The sequence below is a fragment of the Larimichthys crocea genome, chromosome XXII (genome assembly GCF_000972845.2).
Source record: "Larimichthys crocea isolate SSNF chromosome XXII, L_crocea_2.0, whole genome shotgun sequence".
NCBI lineage: Eukaryota > Metazoa > Chordata > Actinopteri > Sciaenidae > Larimichthys > Larimichthys crocea.
The window spans coordinates 13,763,903-13,775,261 of record NC_040032.1 but is presented as its reverse complement, the minus strand read 5'-3'; the positions used below and the strand labels follow the sequence as shown (position 1 = coordinate 13,775,261).

The 11,359-nt window shown below is 41.5% G+C and overlaps 1 protein-coding gene across 4 annotated transcripts in view; it reads right to left on the bottom strand.

Annotated features, from left to right (window-relative positions):
* camkk1a (calcium/calmodulin-dependent protein kinase kinase 1, alpha a) overlaps window positions 1-11,359 on the bottom strand; it is a 56,963-nt gene that overhangs the window by 4,304 nt on the left and 41,300 nt on the right. For 2 of the 4 annotated variants that reach the window (XM_019254366.2, XM_027273412.1), the window contains exons 10-16: window positions 10,691-10,890; window positions 9,413-9,466; window positions 9,020-9,093; window positions 5,767-5,854; window positions 3,934-4,062; window positions 2,494-2,597; window positions 311-358 (exon numbers count right to left, since the gene is read on the bottom strand). In XM_019254366.2, coding sequence (XP_019109911.1) covers window positions 311-358; window positions 2,494-2,597; window positions 3,934-4,062; window positions 5,767-5,854; window positions 9,020-9,093; window positions 9,413-9,466; window positions 10,691-10,890 — 697 coding nt within the window. Of the gene's footprint in view, window positions 1-10; window positions 359-2,493; window positions 2,598-3,933; window positions 4,063-5,766; window positions 5,855-9,019; window positions 9,094-9,412; window positions 9,467-10,690; window positions 10,891-11,359 lie in introns of those variants that run through there. The other 2 variants (XM_027273413.1, XM_019254367.2) reach the window with 2 other exon arrangements.

Below are 11,359 nucleotides of genomic sequence, written 5' to 3'. Positions count from 1 at the left end.
GAAGTCAGTATGAGCAGTTTTTTTCTATGATTTCAACCTGGACAATCACAGTGAGGACAGAGACCTAAATGATTATACTGTTAAGCATGTGCTTTATCTTTTTTCAACACGATGAATGCACAAAAAAGACTCAATCAATGCAGCACAGCATTAAATGACAGTGGCAGGGAGATGGGGGACAGAAGGACTGCTCCATCACTTCCCATAATGGGGATAAGCGAGAGTTAAGGAGTCTAAGATGATGATGGGCGCAGCGGTTGGTTTGATGTTGGACAGACAGCGTGGCGGACTGTACTGCACAATGTGTTACCTGAGCGAGGGGTGAAGTTTTAAAGAAGGCCGGAAAGGCCACGAGTCCCTGCAGCAAAGTGGGAGAAAAGATGGAAAAGTCACAGGTGGGAGGGCAAACGTCACCTCAGGGGGGTCACAGACATGATCAGTGGTGGAGTAAGTCACCGGCGGAAGAGTCCATTTGTTAAGAAAATGTGATAAATGTGCCTGTTTTTGTATTTTAGAACAATATGAATTAAAGATTTGGGGATTTTGCCTGGGCAAAATAAGCAATACAAAAAACAACACATCTCTTAAAGGGGCACGCCACCAATTTTCACAAATCAAGTTAAATTCTCTCATCATGTCGAGTACTACTCAGTAAGAAGTGCCAAAAGCTGCAGTTCCTCAAACGTCCACTTGAGGCTGGCTACAGAAGTGAGTCTCCAAAAGTCCCCATGTTCAAATGTCCAACTTCACAGCAGAAATAAACATGTTTACAGCCTGGTACAAAAAACAGTTTTGGTCTCTATAGCTAATTCCCCCATTCAACTGGACTGATTGTGAATTTTTATAGAACTCACCCATTCACATTATATTAAGGCTTAAAGTTATGCATAATTAATAGTGTGGCCACTTGAGCCGGCAAAGGCATGGGTGCCAAGATGGCAATGGGCAGAGCTCCACAACAGTCTAAGGGTGAGGCCTGTCTTATGTCTTCTGTGGCTCCAAGTGAGTTTAATCAAGTCTGAGAAGATAACCCTGGTTGAGGTAACGTGTAAATTACGAGTCGAGGAAACTAAAGACGTAACTCATGTTGCCTTATGGGAAATGCAGGATCCAGTGTTTTTGAATCTTGTCCTAGACTAGAGAGTAAAGTCAGGATATCTTGGCTTCTATTCTGATTTTATCCATTCCTTTTTAAAATCTAGTGTAAATCACCAGAGTACACCTTTAACTGCTAAAGGGAATACTGAATTATCTGAATTAATCGGATGTTAACTTTTAATAAGTACAAAGATGAGATCATAGCCAGGACGTCTGGCACCGTCGTCCATCTAACAACAGTGTTTCTCACAGTGCTAAAAGAAATACTACTTGCCCCACCCGGTGTGTCATTCGTTGTTTTCTCTTTCACTTTATTTTGGGGGAAATTACAGTGTTTTTGCTCATTAAATAATACACTAAACTTTCATGTTCTCCGCCTGCCGTTCAGAGAAATGTTTAAAGCTTTAGCAGCAGCTGGATTTTAAAGGTAGTCTCTGGAGGCTCTCGAAAGCTGCCCATGTTGTTGTTGATGGGCCCATATGTGTGCAAACAGATGGTAAGGTTGTTGTTTCTCTCTTACTTTTTATAATCCATCCATTAACCAACATTATTCATGATTACTTTAATCTAAAGAACTAGAAAAAACATGATCTAATGGACAGACTGAACACCTCAGTTCAGGGTTTCATGCTACTGTGAGCTTTAGTTGGACAAAGCCTTGTTTTCTTTCATTAACCAGCAGGGGGCAGTGTTGTTTTAGACTCCCTGAACATCCTCTGGAAACACCTTCACCTTGCATAGCAGCTCTGAGACTACCTTGAGTGTAACAGGGGAAACCTCGGCCTAGAAATCATCTAATAAAACCCTCGCAATAGGAGATTAGAGTCTCCTCTGCAGTCAGCGCTGCAGTGGTCTATCTTCATGACAAAGTCTGCAGGACGCACAACAGATTAGTGTCCCAAGGGGACCCACAGTACAGCGGGAACACAACAACAACACAGCTATAGATGCTCCGGTTTGCCTTTGGCTGTTTATGTTGAAATTGCACAATGGGATAAGACGATGGACCATTTCCCCTGTGATGCTTTCAATCCATGTAAGAGAAAATCCAAGGTCAGCCTGAGGTATATTTGTATCATTCTCTCTTCTAGCCTTGAAAGCTGAAAGCAACACACAAAGAAACACTTATAAAAGCTGTAAGCTCCGCTGCATACAATGAAAGAATGAATTATGGTGCTATGGCAACCCAAAGCAGCGACAGCTGCTGCTGCTGGAATGTATGTTAGTTAACCTGACATAGGAGAAAGGTGTGAAGTACTGATCTACAGGATGTCAGAATCTCAAGCAGTCTCTGATTTAAAATGGGCCTGGGTGTAGTTTTATTTGTCTTTACACATGAGATAAAGTATCAGACATGGATGATCACAGTCAGGCAGCTGGACTCGGTGTGCTTACATGAGCAGGCTGCCAGGTGCAGACATGGACCTCTCCTCTCTCCTGCTCGGACACTCAAAGGGATTACTGAAGGAGCGCTTCCTCAGCATGGCTCTTACCAAGATCTGAAACATACATGAACACAAAGACAGTTAAAGGTCTGGTTCTGCACAGAGGATGCAGCCGATTGATTTCTGATTTGCACGCAGGAAGTAAATCAAACCAGGATATCTGAGCTCTTATGGGAAAATCAACATGAGACATGCAGAAAATCACGTGACGCATTGAAAATGTTTAATATTCCAGAGTAGGAAACCTGCCTGTTAGCTCAGAGTGCATCTATCTATTTGCATTTATTGATCTGGTCTGGATTTTAATAAGGTGGAGGATCGTTTTGCACAGAAACTGACGAGGATGAAACACCAGTTTCGATGTGAGACATTGTTTTTTTAATGAACAGTACAAAAGTGTGTCAGGCTCTATGATCGATGCTCAGTTTGATTAGAGCATCAGCTTGTGCCTCGATGACAGCTGATAGAGGTGCAGACTGATAGCTTGGGATGGAAAATGCAGGTTTTGTTGTGCTAAAATTATTTTTAAAAAGACAAATACATGTGCAGTCTCTTTATACGATTCCCTGCAGCTGATAAATAATACTTTTTATATACATTAATATTAGCCTGTTATTAATGAAACCTGTCGGTATTTGAGCTTTTGCATAAAGCTTCTAACATGCCTGCTGTCAGCAGGAAGGTCATACCTGCAAATGTTAGAATGTTGGAGCTTCTGTGCTCTAAACTTGTTTAGTTTGACAGGAATTTCATACGTGCATATGATGCATAGGCTAATTCAGTTCTTTTCGTACAGTATGCCACAGCCTCGTGTAGCTGCTGTCTCTTACTGGAATCCCATGTGTCATGTTGGATAACGCAGACGAATGTCCACCATTATTTGATGTGCAGTAAAAAAAAGTGTGGTTATGGGGCGGTCGGTAGCATAGTGGGTTAAGCGGCCGCCCCATGTGTGGAGGCTATAGTCCTCGCTGCAGCTGGCCCCGGTTCGAATCCCGCATCGGACGGCCATTTACTGCGTGTCACTCCCCCTCTCTCTGCTTCCTGTCTATTTCAGCTGTACTATCATTAAAGGCATAAATGGTTATGGTTATCTATAAATGTGGCCTGTGTGTCCTTTATGAGACTCTATGCTCCAATTTGAGTTTATTTTCAAAGGGAAGTTTGTCCCTTTGCACTCGGTGTTATGTAATACAAATAATACCTACCATTCTTCTCCACTGGAGATCAATGGTGTGTCTGTATTTTGTCACAATTATGATTAAAATAGGACTGCGTTTGTTAGAAGAGCAGACACTCTCAGGGCTTTACCTCTCCTGGAAATGATTAGCATAAATATATCAATTTGAAACAAGTGCTCGGTGAACGGAGGACGGTCAGGGTTCCTTACCACCGCGGACAGGCTGGGAACGAACTTGACTGAGTTCTGGATATCCTCCTCTGTCACCTCCACCGCAGAGCAGTGCTCCTCCTCCAGAGGCAAGGGGTCAGTGCCTCCCTGGGTCACCCACTGGTCCATCTGAACACACACAGACAGACACACATTACATATGACAGCGTCCTGTCTATAGTACAGATTTGCAAATGTACGTCTTTAGTCTGGCTCTCATCGTTTACCCCTTGTACTGCACAGCATGCATACTTTACGGTATTAGTGAGAGTTTTCTGAAACAAGGCACACTGTTTAGATTTCTGTGTGAGCATTTGCTACCAGCCTGGCAGCCATCTGTTTTGATTAATATTGTTATGCTCCGACTGCAGAGACTTAGAAGTCGCCTGAGACAGACGATCCATCACAGTGACCAACCAGCCCAAGTTGATTTTTGTCAACGTCACTTCACGGCTGCCCACATTGATAAAGCTGACAATATCATGTATATTTGTTATATTGTCAATTAACCTTACAAAAAGACCCAAAACAACAACGTGTTAGTCTGCCTGTGGCTCTCAACGTCTCAGCATTACTAGAAAAAAAATAAAATAAATCAACTTTAATTTGGCAAAAAGGCTCAGTAAGTTCATGAAACAGCTGAGAGATGTGCTTTTCAGCAAGCGTTAGGAGTGAATAGTGCATGTGTTGGGAACTGTTTTCCACCTGGGATTTGGTGTTTTTTTTGTGATTGCTGCAAGACAGACAAACTACAGTGCCCACGTTCATCATAACGAAGAATGACGCCACCCGTTACCCGTAACAACCTCTAATAATCTGTAGGCAAGGGACCAAGATTTTAGAACAGGAAGTGTTGTGGTTTCCACTTGTAATCTGAGTAGTAGTGATCAATCACGTTTGGTAAAGGGAGAGAGAGCAGAATGCAATCTCTGAAGCCATGGGCTTTCATCTGTGGACGATTTAGCTCTTTATTTGCTTTTTTAAAAAGTTTATCTGCAGAGATCTGTCCATAGAGATTAGCCAGTTGTCAGAATTCTCGTGTATCAAGTTGCGAATCAGACTTCAGAGGAAATCTCGGCCTGGATAGATTTTATCAGTTTTCTGGAAATTCGCTGGCAGGTTAGCTGATGGTTTCTGAGATTCCCCTGTGTAACGGGTCAGTGATGTATGTTAGAGATTAGGATTCAGGAAGTTCACTTTTTCTTCAGGATTGCAGTCAAAAATTCCCACAATCATCAAAAAAACCCAAAGGATCTGAGAGCAAATGACAAAAAAGTATCTTAGCTTACCTACCCAAAACAAAGCCTTAAGTCTCTGCGGGTTTATATAAAAATCGAAGAGACTCTCCGTGAGTTTTTGTTATTTCTGCTGACTTTAAAGGCTTTTGCTAAGCTAACAAAGCTGCCTCTGGCAACTCATGTCAAGTAAAAGGATGTGATTGTGTGTGAGTGTGTGGTGCCTTACAGCCTAATTATCTCTTGTTCCATAAACACAAACAGAGTCTCTGGTGAGAAAATGACTCACTGACACATCATTAGAGTGTGTCATGGAGACACAGTGGGGAGTGTGGAATGACATGTGTCCATGGATGGTCCTAGACCTCCCTAACCTTCTACCACTGACTCAGTTTTAGCGCCGTGGGACATGCGTGTTTCGTCCTGCCCTGGAGCTCTCACAGCAAAACTAATGAACCCTATTACATGTACCACAGTGAGGTCACAGGCTTCTGAGCCAATCACGTCAGGGAAAAGTCACAGTGGTGTTGTGTCTGAACATGAACAATGAAATCCTTGTTATGATCGTGCTCATGTTCTGCTTTGTTCTCTGCGTTACCTTGATCTCAGGGATGGTGATCCTGTTGTCGGGGTTCTTGTCCAGCATCCGCAAGATCAGAGTCTGCAGCTCTTCACTGATCTTTGGTCTGCATGAAAAACACAAGATAATGAAGCCAGCTTGTTTGTACATACATGTTACATGGACAACAAATCACGTTGTAACGTACTCTTTATTACATAAAAATGCAGGCTGAGAAGTCAGTAAATCATTCAGGTGAAGTAAAGATATCCAGTTATTCATCAGTAAAAAAGCAAAGTTTAGAGAAAATTAAATGTTTTCTTATCCCGTTAATCATCTCACAACCGGTCTAAGCTGCTTCAGGAGGTGGCTTAAAGAAGCCAGTATACCCCACAACTCTCCAAAACACACCGACATAGCCCTATGTCTGGTCAGCTGTGCAGAGGGTTTGAACGTCTCTCTCTGGCTTTCTTTCCTTTCCTTCTTGACACAGATATTTCTGTCACGTGATCTACTGAGTGCGACACGACGGCTGGATTTTCACTTCTTTGGCAGTTACAAGCAGCCAACAGATGAAGTGAACATGAACTGTTTGATGATAAACTGATAAAAGACACAAGGGACATCCCACTATCCTCTTGATTTTGCTATTTATTTATTAATAAATTAATTCTTATAGATTCTCCAGACATGGTTATAATGTAAAATTATATATTATGTTTCAATGTACTCAAGTATATTTAATTTTGGATACAATGCATGACGGGTAATCGTAATCGTGGCAAGGTGTGCGTGAGGTTGCGATGATTCAGCTTTAACACACCACCTCTGTGCTTGTGAGAGGGCACTGCAGGTAGACGTGACTGTAGTCGTTATTTTCCAACACTGAAGAATCACACTTTGATCAAAGATATTCGGATACTCATACAAAGCTTTTAAATGCTACTTTTTAACTGTATGATTTTTCCAACAACATTTAAAAGCAGTTTTTATGCATAGCAGAATTCAGGCCATTTGGAGACATATCTAAATATTAAATACAAATGCAATATCAAGGTAAGAGTAAATGGACTTTTCAGTGCCTCATGATAACATTTTAGTGCTAATCTCACACTGGGTGCTGATAGAAGGCTAAAGTAAGAATGATCCTTTAATAAAACTAAACTATATTAAATGCCAGTCCATATCAGTAGATAAAAATTCTCATAGGAAAGTTAAATTCTTAATATTAAAGCAAGCAGCAGGACATTTATGTTATGGCCATTGTGTTCACTGGAAATGTAACAAAAAGTTTTTTTGCACATTCTGTGTACCGCCAGACAGAAAGTACTCGCAAGTTCTACTTTTTCTCACCTCCGAGCGAACGCTCGTCACTTCTATCACTCAGCATTGAGTTAGCGCACGCTCAACTGATCAGCAGAATGAAAGACACAGATCATCTGACCCGCGGCGATTTGGTGCCTATGTTCCTATTAACTGTCAAAATTTAATGCAGCTGCTGATGAAGAAAATAATTGGCTTTTGAAGTGACTGAAAACAAATTATAGCACTGACTCCCAATAAGGGCTGATTGTGCCCCAGGGGGTAACATTACTTCAGCATTTGCTTTGAGGGGAATGTGGGAAGATTGAGTAGCTCTACTAATTAAAGAAAAAAGGAATTACAATTTCAAGTTACAAAAAAAAACAACATAATTATATGAAGTTAACTGCAACATTTGTGTGTGAAATATAAATGTAAAATATAGTTTTATATAGTTAAAATAGTCAGCCAAAAGTGGCACATAGTTATAATAGTTAATGGACACATGATAATGTTGGTAAATATAATGGATAAACAGTTTAAATAGGTAATGGATAAATGGTTGAAATAGTTTAAATTAATAGATAAACATCTGAAATAAAAAAACAAAAGACGATGGGCTGTGAGGATACATCTGACATATTTTATGGTTATGACATATTGTCCACATTTAAACTTAATGTGCATTCCTGTACTTTGTCTGATGAAACCTGAATGTGAAAATGTGTAGCAAAGTAGATAATGTACTGAATATGCGGCAAGAATGAATCAATAGAGTAAAGAAGATAAAAATAAAACTTAGTTATCATTTGTTTGATCACCTTGTTGGTGGTAAACAAAAAAAAGTTAAAGCTTTTTGCTATTTTACAACATCTGATCAGAACTTAAAGCTTCTTTTTACGTTTTTATTTGTCATATTTAATGAACATTATGGATTAATAATAATTTTGCTGAATATTTGATAACCTGTTATTACATTATGTCAGTGTCTGGGCTCCATACATACCTTAAAATGACGTTTTGGCTGACCAACAGTCTAAATCCGCTTAAACCTCCCACCATTAACACCATTATCTATCACCCACCTGCCAACTCCTGACTGTAAGTGAATCAATGATCTAAAATAATTGAAACCTGCGATATCTACTATAAAAGTTTACCATGCTTATGAAGATGCGATATCAATGTTGCACTTCACTGACACTGATGAAACAAAACAAGTCATAGGTCATTAGTATCGCAGTAAAATAAGTTTACGTGAGCTCAGCCATTGATCATAATGATGGTGGAGATATTAAATGAACTACACCTACAGCAGAGCATCATCATCGCTGACAACAAGGCGCTGCTAACTGTCATTGATTGCTACAACGTGGAGATGATTCCATTAGGTGATGTGATATTCAGTTCAGGCGGAGGGTGATGTGTAATGAACAAGCTTTCCTTTCACAGCCACTGCGTCTTTGAGCCCCCCGGGGGAAAAAGACACTTATCAACAATATGACACTCTGTCCTGACACATGCTCCAACTGCTACTCATAGCCACGTCCGCTGTGTTTTTTCACTCCATCATTGTGTTCCCTCAGTCTATCACCGCCGCCAGCCTGGCTTCTTATCTCTCCTTATTTTCCATTGTTCTCTCCGTCTTTTCGCTCATATTCACCCAAGAAGACCTCCGTGTTTTTCTTTAACCTTTTAGGCAAAGGGTAGATAGGAAGCACAGTGGCGTGCACCGTGTGTGTCCACGCCGCTGATGCCCCCCCCGTTTGCTTGTTTTGATCACATACAGGTGACATTTACCGCGTGCTGGCACTGAAGCCATTCAGATTTCTGTGGGTGGAATTTGAAACTGGGAAAAAGAAAGATGCAGATGAGAAGATAGAAAAAAAAAAAAAACGGCGAAGGTGATGACAACAGCAGCTGCGGACTGGAGGTGGCTGGAACATTTAATAAGGCGGAGGAGAGGGATGGATGCAGGAGATGGACTTACGTTTCTGGGAAGTCCACAGGCTTGGTCCTTATCTTATTGTGCAAAGCCAATATGTACTCGTCAATAAATGGGCACTGCAGGTGGAGCGGAGGAAACACAGGAAAGTACATTGAATTACTGCTCTGCCAGAGAAAACTGCACCCCCTCACCCCCAAAGACAACCAAGACGAACAACAACAGCACCAACCAGTTTCAAGCAGTCGTTCAAATAAATGATCCCAACAGACGGCTGTCGTATCAGGCATAAAGAATTGTTGTGTGTTCCTACTCAAGAGCTACTGGCTGTTGTTAACAGGCACTGGAGTCTGTGAAATGAATACTTATCCCAGCTTTTACCTTTTGTGTACCAGATGTTTATAAGTGCCTAAGAGACAGAAAATTGTGCAGACTTGCCTTCCCGAAGACGAAACAGTAGAGGGTAACTCCCATGGCCCACACATCCAGCGCCTACAAGAAATCACCAGCGGTGACATTAAAAGCAGCATAACAGCAAACAGATTCAAAACCAGACATTTAGATACACACTGCAGCAATCCAAACACCTCGAAACCACAAACAAACATGGTGATCTAAGTCGGTGCAGACTGCCGTCTGTGATTTATGGGACGTTTTAAGGTTATTTTTTTGGCGGCGTCTACCGTTAGATAACTCGGAGATGGATGTGCGTGATCAGATAGGGACGCTGCAGCTATCCATCAGGCTCTTTGTCTTCCTCTCAGACGCTCTCTCCCTGTATGGATAGTTCTTCCAGATATCCATTTCTATTCCTTCATAGATATGAAATGATAAAACTTGCCCCCTTAACAGAAAGTGTAATCTATCTGGAAGCCACAGACAGTAGAGCAGTGGTCTGATGTCTGATGACAAGTGAGGGGGTTAAAGTGACATACGAGTGTCCGATATTAAATATTTGACCACTGATTTACACCAAAAAATAAATTTAAAAAATCACAAATGTTGGCGCACAGTGGACACAGAGCTCTGTGACTTGAACATCAAATCAAAATCAGGGTGAGTACAAGACTAATCAGCGAAAAAGGAGCCGACATGACTGCATGTATTTCTTAAGAGCTTGATGAAACAGCAGGCAGAGGCACTCGAACGCCTCTTGCACCCTTTTCTGTCTGCAATCAAATATTCTATTCTGGACGAACATACGAGGTCCTTCCTCGAGCAAATCCATCAGACCTGAACTGATGGATGATTTTGGATAAGAATAGGGTTGAGACCTGCGGCTGGAAAAAGGGGGACGGCTCCTGGTTGTTAATGGTTCGTAACTTAGCGGGTAAGGTTGATTTTAAGGCTTTCATACAGCACGAATGATGGGAACCGGAAGTGCGTCATTGTCCAATCGTTATGGGCAAACATAACCGATCATTACTTATCAGTATAATGATGTGAACACTCCAAAATCAATACGGTATGGTGCTGTTTTCCAATGTATTACTGGCTTAGCTGGTAGCCCTAGTTAACACACAGGGAATAAGACCGAGGATGACAATTTGCTCCTTGGATTATAGCAGGCCGGCAAAGGTCTGAGAACTCATCTCGGTTTAATGGTTCTCATTTTACAATCATGAGGTTAGGGCTTAGGCCGGCAGCTGCTGTAACCACAGGAGACCAGCACGGATAAAAACCTCAGATTAATGTACGGATGAAGCGTTGACTCACTTTCCCGCTGAAGCTCTTTCGTGTGTCTGAGAGAGTCTCGGGTGCCATGAATGCGGGAGTGCCAGCAGTGCTGGACAGCAGAGCATCGTTGCCCTCAAATTGGTTGCTGACCCCGAAGTCCGCTATCTTCACGTGGCCATCGTCCCCGAGTAACAAGTTAGACGGCTTGATGTCCCGGTGGACGATTTTTTGGTAGTGCACTGAGGATAAGAAACAGGAAGTCAGCTGTCAGATTTTTCAGATACACCGCAACAACGTCATGATGTTTTTGTTATTCTTGAAACCTTAGTGGGACTTTTCTTTAAAAAAAAATTATGTTTTTGTTGTTTTGACCATAAGAATCATGTGAACATTGTCAACTTATGTAAGTTAATTTAAAGCGAAAAGTACATCTCGGCCTTTAACACTAACAGCCGTCTGGAGCTAAGCCCTGGACACTTCACTGATTGGATAAGTGGCAGCCTCTTGTCTGAGGAGGTCTTATTAAAACACTAGACACTTGAAGGCCTTAGCAATTAAACATCATTAACACCAGTAATACTCGAATTAGAGACACACAGAATGAGACCTGATATTTATAATCAAGGCCACGGTCATTTAGGCTTTGGGGAAAATGCCATTTCACAAAACATCATGTTAGAGTTCAAGAGAAAATCAACAAACAATAAC